This window comes from Oxyura jamaicensis, chromosome 7, assembly GCF_011077185.1.
Source record: "Oxyura jamaicensis isolate SHBP4307 breed ruddy duck chromosome 7, BPBGC_Ojam_1.0, whole genome shotgun sequence".
In the NCBI taxonomy this organism is placed as follows: domain Eukaryota; kingdom Metazoa; phylum Chordata; class Aves; order Anseriformes; family Anatidae; genus Oxyura; species Oxyura jamaicensis.
In genome coordinates, this window is record NC_048899.1 from 38,134,590 (window position 1) to 38,157,255 (window position 22,666).

General features: G+C 49.2%; 1 protein-coding gene across 9 annotated transcripts in view; it reads left to right on the forward strand.

Moving 5' to 3' along the window:
* Positions 1 to 22,666, forward strand: part of FMNL2 (formin like 2) — a 116,379-nt gene that overhangs the window by 85,747 nt on the left and 7,966 nt on the right. For 5 of the 9 annotated variants that reach the window (XM_035331810.1, XM_035331807.1, XM_035331808.1 and 2 more), the window contains 15 exons: positions 6,346 to 6,420; positions 10,061 to 10,171; positions 11,008 to 11,157; positions 11,931 to 12,032; positions 12,859 to 13,174; positions 13,546 to 13,743; positions 14,860 to 14,880; positions 17,110 to 17,234; positions 17,779 to 17,981; positions 19,165 to 19,399; positions 20,139 to 20,207; positions 20,369 to 20,449; positions 20,838 to 20,967; positions 21,329 to 21,492; positions 22,158 to 22,259. In XM_035331810.1, the coding sequence (XP_035187701.1) occupies positions 6,346 to 6,420; positions 10,061 to 10,171; positions 11,008 to 11,157; positions 11,931 to 12,032; positions 12,859 to 13,174; positions 13,546 to 13,743; positions 14,860 to 14,880; positions 17,110 to 17,234; positions 17,779 to 17,981; positions 19,165 to 19,399; positions 20,139 to 20,207; positions 20,369 to 20,449; positions 20,838 to 20,967; positions 21,329 to 21,492; positions 22,158 to 22,259 (2,082 nt within the window). The remainder of the gene's footprint in view (positions 1 to 6,345; positions 6,421 to 10,060; positions 10,172 to 11,007; positions 11,158 to 11,930; positions 12,033 to 12,858; positions 13,175 to 13,545; positions 13,744 to 14,859; positions 14,881 to 17,109; positions 17,235 to 17,778; positions 17,982 to 19,164; positions 19,400 to 20,138; positions 20,208 to 20,368; positions 20,450 to 20,837; positions 20,968 to 21,328; positions 21,493 to 22,157; positions 22,260 to 22,666) is intronic. The other 4 variants (XM_035331811.1, XM_035331809.1, XM_035331813.1 and 1 more) reach the window with 1 other exon arrangement.

Genomic DNA, 22,666 nt, shown 5'->3' on the forward strand with positions numbered 1-22,666 from the left:
TTAATTGTGATAAAAAAGGTGCCAGTGAGCAGGCAGTGCTCGCGTGCCTCTCTCGGGGTTGCGCAGGAAATGTTCTGCTGGTGCTAGTGGGACGATGAACGTTGTACAGAGCTGGGACACAGAATGGGGGAAGAACCAAGCCTGCAGCTTGCTGAGAAGCTTCTGCTCTCCCAGCTGACCTGGCTGGTGTCCTGCTGGAGACCAGAACATCTTTTAACGGGGGGCAGCTCTTGTCTGTCTGCTCCCAGGTGGTGTGAAGTGAGCACGATGGGAACCTGGTACAGATGGATGGGGTGCCGATGAGGGATCACCAGCGGGCATCCCCTCTGCTGACAAGACAGACAGGCTCAGGCACTCACCGCGGGCATCTGCAGCCCTGCAGGAGGGTGCTGCTGGCCTGGGCACCGTGCTTTTGCTGGGCTCACTGCAGCTGTATGTGGTGGTGCCCGGATGGCAACCACGGCTCGGGATCCTCAGGGCCAGTTCTGAGCGGGGGTGTGGGCTCCTGCTGCTCCACCATGCAATTCTGTGAGGTTGTGCACTCCCAGCAGAAGTCCCGTAACGCTTTGCCCGTTACATATCCATATTTCTATGCATACACACACATATGTGCATTTTTAAAGCGATTCACCTTTGTCTGTTGGGCTAGGTGGGACCTGCTGCTGGCAGAGCAGGCTGGTGGAGAAACCTGGTGAGGTTGGCCAGAAACAGAACCAAGAGAAAAGTTCTCGTTAAACAGAACGAAATAAGAACTCGTTGAGGCTGTGAATGCCAAAAGCTGTTTTCCAGCTCATCTTGGCCTTGCTTCTTTTTTTATTTTTATTTTTTTTTTGCAGTATTTCTAATTAGCTGTTTAATTTGCATTCTTCATACGCTTTTTATTTACCAGAAGTGTAGTAGCCAGTGAAGGAACATCTTCAGTAAGCTGACTTGTTGAAAAAAGTCCGAACCCAACAGCTCTCTTGCATTGCACAGTGAAAATAGTGACAAAGACTTTTTTTTTCAAATACTAATTTCTTCAGTTTTTGTGAAGATCTGAAAATGGCAATTTTTGAGTATACTTTGCAGCGTTCTCAACAAACGTTTTAAGGAGCAAAATCTCAGTTCCTTATTCAGCTTTTTGTTAATCTCCATTTTGAACACAGACTTTGCTTAAATAACAGCTAAGGATTTCTGAGAAAAGACCAGAGGGCTCTACCACTCTTTTTTAAAAAAAAATAAGCATAATTGTAGTTTTAAACCAAACCGAGGAGGCAGAAGAATTGACTGCGAGCTGTTGCGAGACAGAAAGCCAGCCAGAAATAATCCTGGCTCTCTGCAGGAAACACTTCCTGGCTTTGGCTCTAACCCAGCAAAGCAGTAAAATTGCTTATTATATAAGCATATACCCAAATAATTGCATTCAGTGAGGTGAGTGTGTGCGTGTGTGCTTCTCCATATGGGAAATAATTTTAGAGTTTTAAAACAAAAAGAGAATCGAGGTGCTTTTTCTCAGATGAACCATATTTCTCAGAGGACCACCTCACTTTGCTCTAAGACAAGAAGAAATGCCGAAAACACACTTGGGATTCAGATAATCCAGAAGACTTTTGGGAAGCTCCTCATTTCGTGGTTATCCCAGCGTCGGAACTCTCCCATCTGCTCGGCCGAGAAGAGCCAGCGTAACTCCTTGGAGGCCAGGGGGTGAGCAAGGAGCAGGGTCCGGGACGCCGGCTCTCCCTCTCGCTTAACACCAGTTTAACTGACTTATTTGCTCGCTGCTCTGCCAGGTCTGACAGGTGAGCAGAATTGCAGTCCCATCGCACGTCGTCCACTCACGCCAGCGATGCTGGGCGTATAATGGCAGGATTCGTTTGGATCGCTGTGCAGCGAGCCGGAAAGCCGAGGCATGGCAAATGAACCTCTTTGTTTACCTCCGTCAGTGTGCACTCCGGCGAAGTGAGACGGCATTGTGCAGCCCCAACTTTTCACAATGCTGGATTCAGAGTCAGATTTCTCCATTTGAATAATGAGTGACAGCGCTGAAAGCAGCAGAGCTGGGTTATTCTTACAGGCCTTTCTAATAACTCAGTGCTAGAAGAAACAGTTTGCAAGCGCTGGAAAATGTAAACACCTTTGTTGTCTTTTCTACTGCAGCAGTATTTTCGGAGTGCCTTAACCCTGCTGGTAGAGAAGTAAGAGGTATTTTAACCTAGTAAGTATTAACTAACTGTTTACTTAACCAGTAACTTATGAGAAAATTGATTTTTTGTTCTTCAGCGAACTGCAGAAATGTCAGCATGATCAGTCAAAACAAAGTGTTCCTGTTGAGCGCTGCCTGCCCGTGGTGGGATCTGCTGACCACAGTGGGCTGTTGTGGGGGAGAGAAAGCAAGCATTGTGCCGCCGGGACAAAGGAGCACAGACAGGAGGAAAGGTTTTCAGAGGGTCGCATGAATTTTTGGGCTGCACATACATCAGGCTGTTCATAACACCGCACCCAGTATGGGCTGCGTGCATGTGCACAGTGCACGTGTGCCCTGAAACGATGCTCCTCGCCCGAGATCACTTACTGCACTCAGAGGGCTGTGGAAGGAGCAGGGAGCAGCTTAAAATAACCTTTGGGCACCGCGCGGTTAGTTGGTCACTTCAACGTTGGCACTGACAGATAGTGGTGCTGTGTTGCAAAGCCTCTGCTAAGGTTTATGTGTTTCAAATTTAGCCCTTTAGTAACAAGTGACTCGCCCTGGGGCAGCTGCAGCAGGCAGCTCCTGGGCTGCACGGGCTCCGTGTCTCAGGCGTGCGAGCATCGGTCCTCCAGATGTGGAGGAGGTAGAGGTCAGCCAGCTGTGGCTCATACTGCGCCATTTGCACCGCTGGCCAACAAAGCTGCAACTCCAAAGCCTGAAAATACGGCGGGTGTTCGCTGCCGTCTCCATACGGAGCTTGCTGCCTTGGCTGGTGGCGAGGTTCGGGCGCAAGCTCGGTTCCCCAGGTGATGCTTTGTGTCGCTAGGTAATTACCTGGGGCAGGAGGACGATGAGCTTCACTCAGCCTGGGCTTGCACTTTGTCTGACACCGCGCATGAAAACGTGGCCCTTTTTTTTCAAACCAGCCCTGTTGCCATGTGCTGCCTGCCCCGGCTGCCGTTCTCCAAAGGCCACGCGAGTGGGAGCAAGGAGCTTGAACTTTGCTCCTGGGTGGTCTAGATGTGAACTGCACGACCTGACAGCCCTGCCAGGTGGATACAGATGCAATTGGCACAACGTTTTCCTAACAGACCCTTCTGCTTCCTTACAGCGCTGCCGTGTGCCTTTGTAACGCATCCGCGAGGGGCTCACCTCGTCAGCACCCCGAGCCCTTGCAGAGGAAGGACCCTTCGTGGGTGGCTCTCCATAAAGCCACATTGTTCTTCCAGAATGGCGTGGGCTTAATGCAACCTAAAAAGGTTGCATTTTCGCAACCTAAGTAGAGACAGAGGCTTATTATAGCCGCGGTAACCCATTTAATCTTCCTTCTTACATAGAATAATGCTAATAAAAGAAAGATCAGTCCTCCTCAGTCCCAGCCGTACTTCCCATGCAAATGACAGGCCTTGGAAATTTATTCAAATATAAATGGCAACATATGGTTTTATGCGGTGGGATTTGATTCCAGCATTCGCCTTGGATTTCGGCCAATCTTCAGGCTGCAGGCTTCATCTACAGTTTCGCTCTCTTTAATCTTCCAGGATAAATTATATCATTTCACGAAAGTCAGCTCACTGTCTCTTGAAGCACACATGTTCCCGGCACTGACTCATCTGATGGTAGTGTGAAATATCTGCAAGCAGCCGCTGAAAGCCACAGGTTGTTGGTGCTCTTCCTATTGCTATCAGCTGCCGAATCCAGCCAGCCGGGGCTTCTGGATTCCCGGGATTGGCAATTGTCCGCCGGGCTTCTGTCACGTCAAATTGCTCCCTGATTTAATTAGTCAGCCCTAAGTGGCTGGTGCTTGTTTGTGTCAGCTTTCCTCATCCGTGTGGAGCGGTTTGCATTCGATTTCCCAGAAATCAGTCCTTCTGGCTTGTGTTTTGGGTGATCGTATGTGCCGCTGTCGTGTTTATTTCCATGGTACACGATCTTGTTTAAGTCCTCTCCATTTTTTCTGCAGTGGCTACGGGAGAGGTGTAATTGTTTAAGAGCTCAAACTTGAGGTGAACCTATTTTTTTCTTCCGTTGTGTTGACTCCAAGTGTTCTGTGGGAGAGTACGAAGAGTGTAGGAAGGACTTGCCGTTGGTTGAATTGAAATACCATGCCAGTTACTATAGCAGGAAGAAAATGGCTTGGGTAATAATGCAGGGATGGGCACAGCTAGGCAGCCTGTGGTGCAGACCGAGGAGAGGCTTCTTCGTGTTTGGTTTGAGAGGGAATTGGATCAGGCCCAGAGTATGCCTCTGAAATCAAATTACATTGGCGGGCAGCTGCTGCCTTTGATCCTTACAGTGCAAGCGGGTCCCTGAAGCCCTGCCAGGTCCTGGTTTTGGCTCTTCCTGGGGGAAGTGAGTCTCTTCTCAGCGACTCATCCCTTCCCCTCCCGAAGGACGTGCTGCTTCTGCCTGGAAGCGTACGTGGCCCAGGCGCACAAAGCAGCAGCAGCTGGCCCCTTCCCAGGCAGCAAGGAGTGAGTCTGATGGCAAGAGGGTGCTCAGCAGGGTGCTCACAGTAAGTGCCCAGTGCAGGTCATGTTGCTGCACCTTCACTGACGCTGAGCTTCGTGGCGCAGAAACCATTCCTGGTTCTGCACACAGAGTGAGGGATGCTGGTCCCTGCCGGAGAGCACTCCTTTGAGCTCTTGCTTTTAAATGCACACTGCTGCAGCCAGCTTTGATCTCCCACCAGACAGATTCCTGGAAGGCTTCGTGAAGATTACCACGAAGAAAACCCTGGGGTTAGACGGGAGGTTTACAGCCTGAAGCTGAATGACCAGTGTGTCTCCAAACTCACCCGTCCTTCCCGTGTCCCAGGGCCCTCCTCTGCTAAGCAGCCACAGTTCATGCACCTTCTCCCACTGTGACAATTCGCCTGACCAACAAGCACAGTCTGTTTGTCACAAGGGTGCAGGCTTTGCAAAGCCAACCATCAGCTTGGTGTAGGTCCCATCAAACTCTGCAAAACCTCCCGCTGACTTCAGCAAGGTCTGCTCGGTGCCTTCTTTCTGGAGATAAATACTGCAAGACAGAACAGCTAAAAAGAGAAAGCTAAGGGGGATCAGTACTAGCAAGGCATACTTGGGAAAGAATTTGCTTTGGGGGAGTAGGTGGAAACCTGGATCAGGGTTATGGTCCTGCTGTGGAGGCACTGTAGAAATACATCCAGAAAACCAGTCCTTGCCCCAGAGGGTTTAGTTCCCAAAGAAGCACCCAGTGCTCCCACCAATCCTAATTACCATTCATTAGCTAATTTCACGTAAATGCTGCATGATGAGCTGGCTCTTGAGGGAAGCAACAGCTGATGTTCTCAGATCTGGAATGGGGAGCTGCGGTGGCAGCTGCCGGAGCTACCGCTTTATGAAGAGGCTGGCTCCTGGGGTTGTCATCACGGTGATGCATTTGTGTCCGCCTCACAGCGGCATCCAGCACTCCCCAGATGTTTGCCTGAAGTCTGGTTAAGAAAGGAAGAAGCCTCTTGGGCTCCCCAAGGGGTTTGTTCTTCAAACAAAAGGAGGACAGCAGTGCCCACTCGCGTTCCCTTTCACTTTGCAGTGTGTTTCGTGTTTTGTGAGTTTGGTGGGAATCACTCAGATCACTTGTCTGCCGAGAGAACTAGGACTCAACCAGAGAAGCTATGGGGAAGTAATAAGATTTAAACAATATACTGAGACCTACTTTATCTTAGATCTTATTTCTCCCTCAAGTGGGACGTGTTTCCCGCCAGCACCCCTGTATTACGGCTCTGTAATTCCCAGCAGCTGATCGTTGTGCTGATGCATTTCGCTCCTCACTGAGCCTGTGATAATTTTCCTTTTTCCCTCTCTGTAATTTGGTCTTCTTCCTAATTACATTATGTTACAGTGGAAAACCAATTGTGAACTGTAAGAGAGGCCAAGTCTTCCTGTGGCACAGCCTGGTGGAACTCTGTTGTAACACTTGCACACGCAGTGGGTATCCCTACATTTTTAGGGGGAAAAGAGCTATGAAGAGTCATGTTATAATTGGAGCACAGGTCTTGGTTGACCTGTGAATCCTCAGCTGGATTTTCATGAAGAACAAGAGAGGGAACATGGATAGAGAGATTTTGAGCAAGCACAGAAGCTGTTTTTCAAATGTTTTTAATACTGTCTCTTGCCAATTGCAGTTTAACATACCCGTTGGTGATTCTTTTCTAGGTGTGTGGAGAGAAACAGCGCTTCGAGAAGCTGATGGAGCACTTCAGAAATGAAGACAACAATATAGACTTCATGGTGAGCACTCTTTATTATCAGCAAACGTGGGTTTCTCTACGTACTGTGTCTGTTCCTGCTGTCACGCGCAGCAGGGCGATGTATATGATCCTTGGCCTAAAATTACCACAGTGCAATTTTTAATATTCTAAACTGCACAGTATAACCCTCGTATTTTTTTAGTTTCAGTTCAAGAAATGTCTTCTACCATAGCAAAGGCAGTAGGAAAGTAGCCTTTGGTTGCGTGTGCTATTTGTATGTGGCAGGATAGCAGCATCTGCAATATCAAGATGCATACTCTGTCCATGTGCCAACATCCTCAAAATCACAGACAGGGAAGTGTGGCAGAGACTCACTGCAGCTGCTGTCTGTCCTTATCTGTAGATAAAAATAGCAGTAGTTTTCACCACTTTGGTTCCTCAGTGTGCATGTGTATGATTATTCACCAAATCCACTTCCCCTGGAGCACAGCAGAAAACAGCAAGAGAGGAAGATGTTACTGGCACCCACGGATGCCAACGCCAACTTGCACGTTGGAAACACGTGAAAGACAGAGGGACGTGACAGGGATGAGCTGGCAGGTTACGTATTTGATATAAAAAATACTTCCGTATCTATTTCTTTAAAGCCTGTGGCAAGTGGGTGGTCATTTTGGTTGGAAGTTCTATTTTTAATTACAAGACAAGTGCAGTTCAGATATGGTTGGTGCAGTCTCCGTGGCACTACTCATGCCCAGTGCCTCGAATATGACACGGTCCCATTTGTAGGTGAGAGAAGAGCAGGAGAGTTTCCCACCTGGTCACATTGGCTGTTCTGTAGGGTCACTGTGAAGCATGTGTGACACTTTATACTATTCTAGTGCAGAGCTTTGTGTTAAAGACCTCTTTCATCTGGGAATTAGGCGTTAAACCAGCTGGTGGGGTGTTTCCTACTGGCTTTGAAGACCCCAGTGTCAGTGACTTGCAGCCACAGTGGCCAGGGCCAGGTTTGCACCCACGAGGTGATGGCAGGATCAAAAGGAAGCAGTGTGAGCAAGATAGGACGACCTTTTTCTCCTAGTTAAAAAAAAAAAAAGTGTTACAGTGATCCCTGCAATTTTACTAAAGTTAGCAAGCTGCTCTCAGTAACTCTGTGACATGTTGCAGTTGGGTTTGTTCTTTATTATTGCAGTCCCAGGAAGGACATGTTGCTAGTCACAGTATACATTAAGTACTCTCAGATGTGCCTACAGTTTGGCCTGTAATTTAACAGAAGGATTTGTCAGGCCCCAGCACCCAACTCTTGGATGTTTCTGCTGTGCTCCCAGGGAAGGGTGATCGTATTTGGGGAGCAGCGCAGCGTAGTGCAGTCTGCAGGCAAGACAGTGGCACCAGCCTGCAGCCTGCCACCTTGCTGTGAGCTACAGGATTTGTCCCCTTTATTAGAAACAATCATCCCTCACCTTTGTTTAAGGTAAGAAACACTGTATTGTGAGGTTGGAACAGGGAATGTACGTGTCAGCATGTCTGTGCAAGCCCGGTGAGCTGTGAATATTCAGCATCCAACTGGGCAGCCTGTTTCATCATTGCCCGGTCCTCTCAGGTTGAATGTAGTGGTGGAATTTGCTTGAAAAAGGATAGAGTTTTTTCAGAACCTGCCCAACTACTAATAAAGTCTGCGTCTTTGGGTTGCTTCCACTGGCTGAGGGCTTGAATATATGACAAGCCTAGAGCTAGGGGAGAGAGCTCATGACAAATGATTTGGCAGATCTGCTCGTTCTTGTCACCATCTGGCCCTAACGTGCTCCACATGCTGCTGCGAGCAATAGCTGAGAAATGCGCCTGGGGGCGAGGAGGGGGCGCGGGGCTGCAAGAGAGGTGCGGAGCCGAGGAGCCGAGGTGCGGAGCTGAGATGTGGAGCTGAGCAGAGGGCTCATGCCCGCTGCCTCCGCGGTGCTGTGCTGCGGGGACCTGCAGGCTGCACCGCTTGCCGAGGGAGCGCTAAGAAGGCAGCAGTCATTCGTTTCTGCAGGATGGGATGAAATGGCTCCAGGATGTAATGTAAAGCTTGAGTAATTCAAGTAGTCGTAAAGAGTGAAGATAAACAGAGAGCTATTCCTGCAGGACCTGGCTTTCGGGCTGCCCTAGATGGAGAAGACAAGGGTTGTCTGGGAAGCTGGAGCTGAAAGGGGCTGCAGTTAATTGCGTGGATCTAATGGGAGGAAAGAACAACAAAAAGGCAAAAGTATTTTAGAGAAGGTTCCTGTTGTTGACATTGACTTACTTCATTTTAAAAGCAACTTTCTTAGATTAATTTTCTTTGACTTGATAAATTCCTTAGTTGTGTATGTAAGGATCTGAGAAAGGAAATGAGAATTTGGCCCTGAAGTTGTAAGAGCCAAAGCAAGTACAACAAAAGCGCTTTTGAAATAAGGAAATTTGGCTCTGGGTGATTTGACAGGACAGCAGAGTTCAGCTGGCCAAGGCCGGCACCGGCCCTAGGAGGACCCAGAGTTCACCACAGAACCTGGAAGGAGTCTTCTGCCATGCAGGGAGTCAAAAACAACTGCACGAGCAGGGTTGGTTGGGTAAGAAATGGGTACACGCTGAAAGGCAGGGATGGGACACCCCAGGAGCTTCTGGCCCTGTGGTTCCTGGTGGCTCCTAAGCTAGATCAGCTTGGGAGAATGGGCATCCCGGCCCCAAACCAACAGTCAAAGGCCACCGTACTACAGACACCTGCCCACTAGTTTATTCTTCGGGCCTTGAAACAGAGAACTGGACAGTTTCCAGTAGCAAACTGGAAACCCAGAGGGCAGCCTTCAGTTCTGTCTTCCCACAAAGCAGCCCAGAGACGTGGAGTCGCCTGGAGGCTTGTGTTCATTCTAGAAACCTAGGAGCTATCTCAGTAAATGTTGGGAATGTGGTATTACTCCTGTCACAGAGTCTCCGGCAGGACTGGCTTATGCCCTTGAGGGACACATCAAGGATGAGGCGAATCCTCTCAGAGCAGCTCAGGGAGCGACACAGAGGTGGTCGCTCTGAAAGAGTTGGGGATGTGCAGAGTGGGATTTGGCTGTGCCTTACATTCCCATAAAAAGCAAACCTTTGTGGGGTTCCTGGCCCAGTTCCTGCCCTTCTGCAGGCAGCTTGCCCTGCTGCTCCTAGGGCTCACGGCCCCCTTCGCTTGAGGGCCTTTGTCTTGTCTGTGCTGCGCTTGGACGTGGTGGTGTGCCAGCTCGTATGGTCTGGTCCCTTGCTCAGTTACCAAACCACAGATTTTAAAACACACTTTCTGCAAATAACAAAGCACCTTTTGTAAAGTCCCCTTTTCCAATGTAAGGGTTTCAGTTGCAAAATTAATCTCACTTCTAAAGGCAGTTTTGGAACACGGCATTGTTTTCTTAAGCACTTGTGTGCTTGTGTGATGTCTCGCAGTGCGAGCTGGCACAGGAAGCCAACCAGCGGGCAATAAAGGTAGGCTCCACAGACATGACTTAATTTCTGGAATCCGTGTTTCCTTTTATCACAACACACAAACACCCTGTAAGCCTGAATCCAACGCTGATGAGGAAAAAAAAGCTGCAGAACAGCAGATCACAGTTTCCCTTGGCAGCAGCCATAACTGCGGTCACTAGCGCTGTGTGCCCTGCCGTGCTGACCCGTGATGGTTCCTCTTGCAGGTGGCCTGCATGCAGTTCATCAACATCGTTGTCCACTCGGTGGAGGACATGAACTTCCGAGTCCACCTGCAGTATGAATTTACAAAACTGGGCCTGGACGAGTACTTGGACGTGAGTATGAGCAGGTTCCTGGCGCTTGCCAGACACATGAGCTTATTTGCAGCGTGGGGCTGTTGGCACGTGTGGGCCTTGCCCGGAGAGCCGAGCTGCTCCTGCCTCTTCCCTAAGGGCAGCAGGGACACGAGCGAGGCCGGGGAGGCAGGAGGCAGGTTGTACGAGGAGGCAAAACCTCCTGCTGCCCCAAACGTGCTGCCACCGACAGCTTTCAGGAGGGCAGCACAGGGCGGCCCCACAGCCTCTGCTGACACCGTCGTGCTTCGGTGCCTGACAGGACTGCGGCCTGGAGCCACCCTGCTGCGAGGGGAGAAAAACCCAGTGCTGCGAGCTGGAATTACAGGCCGGGAGCTAAACTGGTAGCTTCGTCTGATAACAAGGGGAGGATGAACCACAGCCGCTCTCTGTGGCACTGCATGGCACAGCACGGTGCAGGCCGTGTGCTGACCTTCGGCCTCGGGCTGCGAGCACCGTGCCTGGAGGCGCTCGCTGCGTGGAGGTGGCACGGACACGCACTGCCTCATGCTGCAGGGCCCCGTCCGTCTACCATTTGAAAAAATCCCTGCTCAGTGCTACCCTCTGTAGTAACAGAACATAAGGCAGTGCTCGTTTTTATTTGAAAGTTCTGGATGTTTGGTCTTCAAAAATGACCGTTTCTCAATTTTGACCCCAGCTAATGTTAAAATGCAGAGTGTTGTTAACATGTTAAAATTCCTGAATGGTGGAAGTAGCCGAGCTCCCGCTGTTCTCCCTCCCCTTTTCACCGTGTGCAATTATGTTACTTCAAATTGCTGCCTGTGCTGGGTGACAGCTTTTTATTTTTGGGTTTACAGAAATTGAAACACACAGAGAGCGACAAACTGCAGGTGCAAATTCAAGCATACCTGGATAACGTTTTTGACGTGGGAGCATTACTGGAGGATGCTGAAACCAAGAATGCAGCCCTGGAAAGAGTTGAAGAACTGGAAGAAAATATTTCCCATGTTAGTACAAAACTGAAGTCACTTTGTGGAGTGGTGCAGAGCCTGCTCTGCACAGGGGCTCTGGTATTGCCCCTTTCTTTCAGGAGGTGGACATAAAAGCATCGTGGGGGTTAGAACCCTTGGGGTGAGGAGTATTACTTTAAAGGAAGTCTGTGAATTACTGTGCTTTCTTTATGGGGGATGGTAAGATATTTGGCAAATGAAGGAATTCTGGAAATCTCAGGCAGGTAAACTTCCTGGGTGCTTCCATGATGCATTTTGAACCTCACATGCTGCATATTTTAGTTAACTGGGTTCAACACTTGCTTCAAAGATTTGTTCATAAGCTGCTTATTGACCTGATGAGAAAATGCCTTATTTACTGTCCTATCTGACACAGCCCCCAGCTCAAATTTAAATTAGCTCAGTTGTGAGAGGAGATATTTACAGGTCCCACCACTTTGGCATCTGTTGGCTTTACAACAGCACCATTGTAGGATTGTGGGTTTTTTTGGGTTTCAGATCAAACTTGGTGTGTATACAAAATAATTGCATTTGAAGTTCTTTATTGTAGAGTAGACTCTCTAACTGGACAGGCTCGTGACTGTGTTCCAGCCAGGCTGCCTGCTAGTCAGAGCTGAAGGGTAATGTTCATCATCATCAGCCCTTCAGCACGGAGCTTGGTGCCACCTAACTCCTCCACGCAGGACCGCTTGCTTTTTCCAACAAATGTTGCTGACATTTAGTTTGAGAAAACTGTTATTTATACAATTTATTTCTCTATTGTACAATAGTTATCTGAAAAACTCCAAGATACGGAGAATGAAGCTATGGCAAAGATTGTGGAACTGGAAAAACAGCTTATGCAAAGAAACAAAGAACTGGATGTGATTCGGGTAAGTGCGATAGGAAAACTCTGGCTGATGCCACATCTGAGCAGAGGGATCTGCTGTGCAGTTTATGTCTGGGAGCTAATGACTGTTTTAATGGGTTGAGCAATTTCCGTTAGCTTTCTAATTTTGAACCCAGAACAGATTTCAAGTGGATTTGTTTGTCTGTGGTCTCAAAGATGGACATTTAACTCTTTGAAGAGCCAGCAAATCAGTGAACTAGACAAGTACATCCTATTGCTCAGGTCTGTAGCGTTGCTGGTTGAGTTTTTCAAATGTGGTTGGCTGTGGAGGGGAGTGCAAGGTAGAACTGGAGTCTTTCAGGTAGCACAGCATCAAGCGCAGCCTGCTTTCTGAGCACAACCCAGACCTTTTTTTTGGTGTACTATTTTAGTAACAAAAATTGTTAATGTAATACTACCTTCAGCCTAAATGTGTCCCAAAGCATGGCTGCTTCTAGGGGTCCTTCTGAGTGTCTGCCTTGGGTGCCTGCAGGTACAATCCCCTCCTGATCAGGAGGAGAGACCCCTTATGGGTCAACATCTGCTCATAGGCAGAGCAACCAGCAAGGCAGCAGATACTCCGAGTTAAGATCGAGGTAGAGTACATCTGCTGTGCATAGGTCTCATACTGCACACAGCCTTACCGCTAGTGTGGGAAAAACAAAAAGGAGGCCTTCCTCCCCAGTGAGGATGTATGGCTTGTGTCAAAATGCTTTGTTAGATAATGCCTGGTGCAGCCCGGGTCTGGTGTCAGGCTGTCTTCTGTTGCTGGTATTGGTATTCTGGTTTTGAATACAAGTGCAAATGACTTGTTTCTGTGGCATTCACAGGAAATCTACAAAGATGCCAATACCCAGGTTCACACCTTGAGAAAAATGGTGAAAGAAAAAGAGGAAGCCATCCAGCGACAGTCAACGCTGGAGAAGAAGATCCATGAACTGGAGAAGCAGGGGACCATTAAGATCCAGAAGAAAGGCGATGGTGACATCTCTATTCTGCCTGTGGCTCTGGCCTCTGGGATGGTGCCGGCAGGCTCAGAGGCTGTGGCTGGCACGTGTGTCACACCGGTTGCAGGAGCCACAAGTTCTGTCCCCTTGCCTCCACCTCCACCACCATTACCAGCCTTAGCAGGGGCATCTGAGGCAGGTAAGAAGCATCGTGCCCCCGAAACACGGGCTGGCCAGGAGCTTGAGAGCTGGGGGTTTGTTTTGCTGGGGTCAGGCACGGCGGCCTTACACCAAAAAAATGCCATCAGTTGTAGTGAGCTTGCAGGTCAGGTTTGTTTGATCCATTTCTGAGCCCTTCAGTTGGCAGGAAAAATACCACTAGCTTCTTTAATGAGGGTGGCCACCTCCCGTGCTCATAAGTAGTGTGGTGAAGGGTCCAGCAAATACCTGGCCAGTGTAGTGGTGGAGAGGAGAGCTATGGGGGGGACAAGGAGGGTGGTGGGCCCCGTTGTGAGTTGTTCTGCAGTGGCCTGTGACATTTTGATTTCTCTTCTCTCCTTCATTCCATAGTGCAAAACGGTCCTGTGACGGTGCCAATGCCGCCTCCACCCCCGCCTCCACCCCCGCCTCCACCACCACCACCTCCTCTCCCAGGTCCAGCTTTGGAGACCGCTCCTGCAGCTCCGCTGCCCCCGCCGCCCCCGCCGTCAGCTCCCCCCCTGCCCGGGACAGCCTCTCCCACCGTGGTTTTCAACTCAGGGCTTGCAGGTAAAAGACCCCCGCGTTGCCCCAGCGTGCTGAGGGTTTGCCTGCAAAGTAAGCAAAGGCAAGGCCAGGGCATGTGGACCAGAGGGGACAGGATACTGAAGTGGGACATTTTTTCTCTTAGTCGCCCAACTAATACTCTTTCCCTCTGTCTGGTATTATACTTAGAGGGATTTATAAAAGGAAAGATCATTTATCAATCAAACAGATTTGGTTTGGTCTATGAGAGATGACTTCTTCAGCAAAACTAAAGCTGTTGCCAGAAATATTTTTCTAACATCATCATTTTTGGCCTGAAGTGAACAAAATATGGTTTTGAAAGAAATGCAAAGCTTCATGGTTTTGATTTCTTCTCAAAACATGATGAAGAAATATCTGTGAAAAAAAAAAGGCAAACTTTTTGTAATTTTTTGGAAGGAAGAAAAATTTCCTGACCCATCTTCAATCATGTTTTTAGGCACTCTCAATCATATGCCAAGCATCTCACACAGCAAGTGATTGTTAATTGGTATCACACCCCTTACCCTGCAGGAAATCTCAAGAGTACATTATGATTCCAGAGACTGAGAAGGTCTGATTAATAGCTTTTTTTAAAAAAACTAATTAACTATTTCAGATTCCAGCTTTTAAAGGTTTTTTTTTTTCCTTTTTTTTTTTTTCTAAAAGCAAAAAGCGTCATGGAATTGCAGGGTCCCAGGGCATGTATATAAAAAAAAGAACAAGAGATGATGCTTGCTTGAGGTTACAGGTTAATCTGTCCCCAGTGGGATTCCCAGAGCAGCGCAGTGGTCCTGCAGCGTGCAGCGCTGCTTGGCACCGTGGCTGGGGGAGCAGAGCAGAAAGCTTGCAAGCTGGCGCTCCCTTCTGCCTCTGCTGGGCCAGCCTAGTTCTCCAGAGGTCTTTCCACGTGGAGAAGACCCCTGCCTTAGCCTGGTGTCCTCACGGTGTGCGGGGACGGAGCAGCAGAGCGAGCCGTGCTGCAGTGCTCGGTGCTCCTCGAGTGCGGAGGCTGCTCAGCACAGACCCTTCTGGGTTGGAGGGGAAGCAGTGAAGCGATAAACCTTGCTGTTCTGACCATCACTAACATTTTTTTCTCTGTTCTTTCTGCTTCCTGATTAGACGGGCCAATCAAGCTCTTCTGTAGGTTGCTCTCTGCTAAGTATTTAACTCTCTTCTCCCCTGTCCCCCTCTGTCCCTCTGTGCTGTGACCTGTGTGTGCTGCGGACGCGTGTGCCCGTCCGGGCGGTGGAGGGAGGGGTGCAGGCTGCTGCAGAGGGGTGCTGGGTGGAGCAGGAGCACGCGTTAGCTTCAGGGTGCTGCCAGCCAGCAGGGTTTGGCCACTCGGAGGCCCTGATGCAGCAAAGCACTTCAGCAAGTAATTAAGATGTGTGGTTTCTTTTGAGCTGTCCTCCAGCCACGCTCTTTACACCATTCACGTCAAGAATAGTCTTTTTTCCCCCAAAGGCTGAAGCACTGAGACTGGGCAGCCTCCACCAGTTGCAGATGCCTTCCTCGGGGTCTGTACCCTGCCGTGACCATGTCCCCACTGTGCTGCCCTCAGTGGTGCAGCTCCCAGGGTCGTTCCCTTGCCAGCTGCTGCTGTAAGGGAGGAGGAAGGGAATTTTTAAGGGATTTTGATTAACCGAGGTGGGAGCTGCCTCACGAGGCAGTTCGTTTCCCTTCCTGTCCTGAAATAACCCAGCAGCAGGTCTCTAATCTATTCTAATGTATGCATCAGATGAAAATGTTTTTTTCATGGGTGTTTCAGCTTGGAAAAAAAGTCTTTTTTATTTTAGGAATTATTTAGAAGTAAACACATTAATTGTACAAAGAGTAAAATCGTTTGGCTTAGATGAGCAGAGGTTTATCATGCGTGGTCACGTCTTCCAGTTGGGTGAATGTATTTCTCGAAATACAGACTTTCAAGCTGAATATTGTGTATGTTCCCCGTTACTCACGGTTGTTTCGAGCGAATAGTCTTGCCAGTAATTTATTCTTTGCAGTGTCCCTGCAGTATGAGCATGAGCCCGAAAGGTACAGAGATGCACAGCTCAGTTCTTTTAAAAGTGGGGGGACAAAGTGAGAGAAATGTTCTCGTCGTTCACCTGGCTCTGGTGCACAACAGGAGGGTGTCCCTGACACAGGTGGTCTCTGTCTGCCCAAAACGTACACACAGACTTGCTAGGCAAAAGTAAAGTAATTATTTGCTCAAGTGCTATGCAAGCTGGGAAGATCCATCTTCTGAAGCCACGGGGAAAAAAATGCAGCATCTCTACACAGCATCAAAAAATGAGCGAGATTCCTCCCACTACAGATGCAGGGTAGGAAGAGCCAAGACTTCTTCCTTGGAGCAAATACTGGATTGAACCAAATCAGACATGAACCGATGGCACCTTGGGGACACATGAATCTGCTGTGCAGTGCTGTGGTTCTGAGCACCCCTGGCTGGGAGGTGGGGGGCGCGGGGGCACCGGGGCTGCTCTCACCTGCCTGCCTGCCCAGGCTTGCAGAGAAATGGCTTTTTTCCAGCACTGGAGATGAAGGACCAGGGCTTCTGTTTCCTGCTTGCAGTTTGGAAAGCAATGGTTCATTTTCTAAATGATTTTGGAGCAGCACACTGATTGATGAATGAACATCCCGATTTTGTAGCGACTAACACCACTGTGTGTACATCGACATAACGCAGAAACGAGCACCGCATTACCAAAATTACTGATGTACCCTGCACTTCTGGGGGAATAGCAACAGAGTTGTGTTGTTTTCCTTGCCCCAGCATTATTTTGTACTCTGGTCACTACTTAATGGCAGTAGTTAACCTTTGTTTCCAGTAGCTTCCCTGTGTAAGTTACTAAAGCACACAAACTGTGCACAACACAAGACCAGGCCCGTTACTTCAGCTGTGTGAAAGCTCACGTGTGCTGCTGCAGCCCACCCCTCGGGCTTTAAAGGACAAGCCTGGCCCTTCTGAAGCCACACTGCCCCATTGCAGCAGGGCACCAAAACCTGGGCAGGGGGGGCTTCTCTGCTTCTCGTCCCCTGTCTTGGGCTGAACTTTGTGACCCATCTGCTGCCAGCAGCACACCCGCCTTCCACATTGCTTAGGGAAGGTGTCCTCAGCTGCAGCTGGCGGTTCAGTCCTGTCCTGCAAATGCTGGGCCTGAACCAGCTGAAGGGCTGGGTAAAAACCTCTCTGCACTGCTTGCCCGTGGAGGCAGCAGGGTCTTCTCAGGCTTTTCAGAGTGATAGTTTAGCTCTGGCCAGTTCTTTCTCCAGTGCTGAAATACCGACTCTAAAGACCGCAGTCTGGGCGCACGGGGTGTTACTCAGCTGTCAGGGAATTTATCATTTCCTTTCCTCTGGTGTCTTTAGCTGTGAAGATCAAGAAGCCGATCAAGACCAAGTTCCGCATGCCAGTGTTCAACTGGGTCGCCCTCAAACCCAACCAGATCAATGGGACAGTCTTCAACGAAATAGATGACGAAAGGATCCTGGAGGTATGAGTGCTGTCTGCTTTTTTCTGCTTCCCACTTCTGTCCGTAACCTGAGTCAATATTGGCTTTTGTGGAGAGAGATTTTGGCAAACAGCTCATCAGTGGCCTGTGGTACCCAGCAAGGAGTCCTTGTAGCTGCTGGTATTGATTATACAGGCACACACCTATTACGTGCATTTGTTTAAAGCAGATCAGCCAAGAGGAAGATTTGGTTTTCCCAGCCTAAAATTGCTGGCCCAGCCTGGTGGGTTGGGGCACGTGTGGGCTGCGTGCCAGGGAAAGAAGCCTAAAGCAGCACGGCGCAGGGCTGAGTACTCAGTGCTGCGCGGTCCCTGTGCCCTGAAGATGCCCATGGCTGCGTGGACTAGTTGGGGTGGAGGCCAGATTTCTTGATTACTAAGTCGGGAACACATTTACTACACCCTGCAGGCACAGCCTGAAGTGCTCTGCTGCAGCCACAGCAGTCACTGGGTTCTGGTGCACTACGAGGCAGTGCGGGCTGTGATATTTGCTGCGGGAGGGATAAATCACCTTCTTTCCTTTTTAGGATTTAAATGTGGATGAATTTGAAGAAATATTCAAAACAAAAGCCCAAGGTCCAGCCATTGATCTTACTTCAAGCAAGCAAAAAATAACTCAGAAAGGGTCAAACAAAGTCACGTTACTGGATGCAAACAGGGCCAAAAACCTGGCCATTACTTTAAGGAAAGCTGGAAAGACGGCAGATGAAATATGCAAAGCTATTCATGTGTAAGTACAACACTTGTCAGCAAAGAAGTCATAGGCAAGATTTACTGTGGTTTTTGGTAAGTGGAATGGTTTTGAATTGGCAGTTGATGTAGATGTTTTTGCATCTGGAAAAAATCCAAGAGTAAGGATGGAACCATTCTGAATTCCCACAAATCAGATTCCCTTGTGCTGAAGTATGTTAACTTGCAGTTTCATGTTGCTGTATCACTGTATAGGCTTAACAAATTAACACGTCTCTTATTAAAGAGCCTAATTCGTGTTTATCCGCAGTGTGCCATTGCACACTGAATCTCTCACCCTGTTTACACGATCCTTTCTGTTGCAGCGAACGCTCGAAGCCCAAGGTGTCAGGGGGAGGCAGCTATCGCAGTGCGCTCCATGACGCACGAGTTCAGTCCAAGTGCACTGGAAGCCTTCTGCATGCAATGAGCTTTACGTAATCGCCCCACGCAGTGCCAAGCCCCGATGTGATACAGGTGTATCCGACAGACGGGGCAGGTCCCCCGGGGGTTTCCTGCTGCACCCTGTCCCCTGGTGGTACAGAGCCTTGGCTGCCAGCTCCATTTTGAGCACAGATGGACCTGCTCCTTTGGGCTGGTGCTGGAGTCGTCCAGAACCTGGTGGTGTTCGTGGCCAAACATCTGCTATTTCTCTAAGAGTGAGGTCTTCAGAATTTGGATGTACAAGCATTACATGGGGCCTGGGGAGGAGCGTCACCTGCTGTGGATTGAGGCAGCTCCAGGGCTTACGGGGCTCTGGCCCAGTTCTGTAAAATAGCTCTTTGTTCCTCCCAGCACATCCTGGATAAAAATGAGATGTGGCCATGGCGGGTGGGGGCACTGGGCACTTCGTTCAACACAGAAACAAGATGCCAAAGAGCAGCATTCCCATCAGCACTTCCATCTGTGTTGTCTCTCCAGTGCTCCCTTGTTCACACCTTCATGTGCAGGCAGCTTCCTGTGCAGGGCTGTGTCCCTCACCCCGGCCAGGGCAACACGAGCAGTAGCATCACAGCATCTCCGTAGTTTCTCTCTGCTTTTCTGAGCCAGGCCGATGTGCAGCGGAGCAGTGTAGGAGGCAGAGGTTGTGCCACTGGCAGCCTTCTCAATTCTTTTACTTTTCCGTCATTTCAGGTAGACCCTTGTTGTGACACTGCTTCTGCTGTCTTTTTGTTACCACCCAGGTTTGACCTGAAAACGCTACCAGTGGATTTCGTGGAATGCCTCATGCGGTTCCTGCCCACCGAGAACGAAGTGAAAGTGCTGCGGCTCTACGAGCGGGAAAGGAAACCCATCGAGAACCTGTCCGACGAAGACCGGTTCATGATGCAGTTCAGCAAGATCGAGAGGCTGATGCAGAAAATGACCATCATGGCCTTTATAGGCAACTTCGCAGAAAGCATCCAGATGCTGACCCCGGTGAGTAGGAGACAACCCCCGGCGATGCCTGTACGAAGCATTCGCTGTGCAGAAACAGCGTTCTCTGAGGCGTCAGCCCCCGCAGGAGAGCTGCTCTCTGTGGCACCAGTCAAGCTTGTGGGGAGCATTGCAACCAGCTGCTGGCTTGCAGCAGCCAGTGAAGGTTATAAAGGTTTTAATTTTTCTAAGAGGTGGTTTGAGTGTCATGGAGTGATTATGAGTTCTCACGGAGGCAGAATGGGAAATGATTACATGAATGAAAGAAGTGTTTTTCTAGCTATGTTTTCATATATCAACGACTCAAAGATCTCAGGCGCTCTTTGTATGGCAGCTTGTACACTGGGCTGCTGCATATCATCCTTCTTTTTCCCTGTACAAGTTTAAAACCAGTTTGAGTAAAAATCTAGTTGTTTGCGCCATCAGAAAAAGTTACTGTCAGTGCTGGTCTGGGAGCTCTTTGGTGTGTGTCCCATCCAGTCTGATGCATCTCTGACAGTAACAAGGACTGAAATGTAAAGACAGTTTTACTCAGCCACATCTGAATGTGCTAAATCTGCAGTGCAAATGAATTACTTGAAATCCTGACATGCCAGGGCAGGGTAACATTCGTGCTAGGGCCCACTGTATGGATCAAAACTAGTTGGTTTTGTTTTGTTTTTTTAAATGTGTGTTTAATTTGATTTTACTTTGGGGTTTGATGTGCTTTATTAACCAGCCCTCTTCATGTGTTTACCCACAGCAACTTCACGCAATAATAGCTGCGTCTGTCTCAATAAAGTCGTCCCAAAAGCTTAAGAAAATACTGGAGGTAGGTCTGATTTTGGTTATGTTCAATAACTCAACCACTCACCCTGTATGTGTGCAGAGAGCATGCATGGATGCCTGCATACAAGCTCTCCTTTCAGAGCTTGCACAGACGTGGCGCGTTTGTCCTGAAAATCCACGTTCTGCTCTGCTTCTTTCTGGCAGATAATCTTGGCTCTCGGTAACTACATGAACAGCAGTAAACGAGGAGCTGTGTATGGATTTAAACTCCAGAGTTTAGACCTGGTGAGTAAACCGAGGGGACGGGGCCGGTACCTTGTGGGGGCACGGGCTGCGATGCATTTCTTGTAAGCTGAGAGTGGCTGCTGGCTGCCCGGGGGCTCGGTGGGGTTTTCCAGCCAGTAAAGGCAGCGGTTGGGGAAAGCACTTCCCACCACACTCTATGAACTTACTTGGCTTATCATCAATTTGGAGGCCCCTCGGGAGAAGGCCACAAATCCTTGGAGGCTTTGCCGTCCGCAGTTTGAAAACCACCGAGTAAACACTTACAGGAGCTGTTATAGCTGTCCCTGTCGGATGGAGAAACACCAGGAAAAAGCAAACACCACTTGAGTCACCTTGTTTGGTGTCCGCTGCACCTTAACCCAGCAATCTTTTTGCCTTTTCTCCCCAGCTCTTAGAAACAAAGTCAACAGACCGAAAGCAAACCCTGCTGCACTACATCTCTAATGTTGTCAAGGAGAAGTACCAGCACGTATCCCTCTTTTACAACGAGCTTCATTACGTGGAGAAGGCTGCTGCAGGTATGTAACCACCGGGGCCATCCGCAAAATCAAGACAGGCGGTTTCAGTGTGTGGAAAAACTGGTCTTGTAGTAAAGTCAATTTAGGGAAAGATGCTGAATTCTCAGTGTCAGCAGGTTGGCCGAGCTAGTGCAGGCACAGGGATCGGTGCTGTCGCTCTCCTGCTGCAGCAGTGACCTCCTGTGCCCGGTGAGTGGCAGTGGCAGTGCTGGTGCAGCAGGCACACGTGGCTGTGCGAGGACTTCAGGGTGAGCCGCACGCAGGCTGTGTGACACACCACTGTGGTTTGGGGGCACCTCTCGGTGTGGGTTTGGGTACTTGCGCAGCAGGAGTGGTTCAGCAATTTCATTTTGTTTCCTAGTGTCTCTTGAAAATGTCCTCTTGGACGTGAAAGAGCTCCAGAGGGGCCTGGACTTGACGAAGCGTGAGTACACCATGCATGACCACAACACGATGCTGAAGGAGTTCATTCAGAACAATGAAGGAAAGCTGAAGAAACTGCAGGATGATGCCAAAATAGCCCAGGTAATTCTTAATTCTTGGAGTATGGCAAGGGGCTTTGGATGTCGCAAGAAGCAGAACACCCTCTGTACACACACAGGTGTTTTCTGCTGAAGCCAAACTAGTTTGCAGCTGGTTGTAGTTTAACTGAGGAGGCACTCTCCAGGTTCTCCTCTGTTCTGACTTAGCAGTGTAAAATGGCCATTACTTGTGGAAGGTCATGGTGTATAAATAGCCTCTTCCATGCTGTTATCCTCACACATACTAACCACCCATTCTTCTTCCTTCATGGTGAGCCTGAGTTTAGATTATTTACTTGTGCTAGTATTTTCCTAGCATTTTTTCTTCTGGCTGCAGATATCTCTTACCTCTGTCAGCCTGGTGATAACCCTACAGATGTTCTTCTCAACAAACTCTGTGGTTCAAACCCTCATGCTCCCCTTTGAGGCAGGCTTTAGCCCATGAGTGACCAGCAGCATGTCACTGCAAAGGACGTGCTTTTATGCACCCAGCAGGGAGCAGAAGGAGCAGCGGATTTGTTCATGAGTTCATATGCTAGATGTAGCTGTGGTGTCAGCCAGGAGTTTCACACTCTGAGGAAATGTAGACCCTCACCCTGAGTTGTGCAGTAATGGCTGGGGAGCATATCACGAGATCTGCGCGGCGCAGTAACCGTGTGCTTTCTGTAGGATGCCTTTGATGATGCTGTGAAGTACTTTGGGGAGAATCCCAAGACAACACCCCCCTCAGTCTTTTTCCCAGTGTTTGTCCGATTTGTGAAGGCCTACAAGGTGAGCAGGAGCACCCTCCTCTTCTCTTCTGTCCTCAGCATTTACTTGGCACCTGTGTGGCTCAGGGTTCCCAACAAAACGGCTTGTGGCTCCCTCTGGCTTTGATGCAGCGTGAGCTGTCCTAGACAGCACAGTAACACCGGCCTGAGGCAGCACAAATAGTTGTTGGGGGATTATTTTCAGGGCTGAAAGACAATACAGCTGTCTGAAACGCTGGAGGAGTCCTCAGAAACCGAATGTCTGTGAGGCTGCAGTTTGCACCTGTAACCCCGAGTATGCGTCTTTTGGGACTGGGAGGGGGAGGTGGCGTGACCTAGGGAGTTCTCTCCCAGCCCATTTTTTCAGACTTTGTTTAGAGGTAGTTAAATTGCTACACCCTAAGCTTGTTTTCTTGGAAAGTCCTGTGG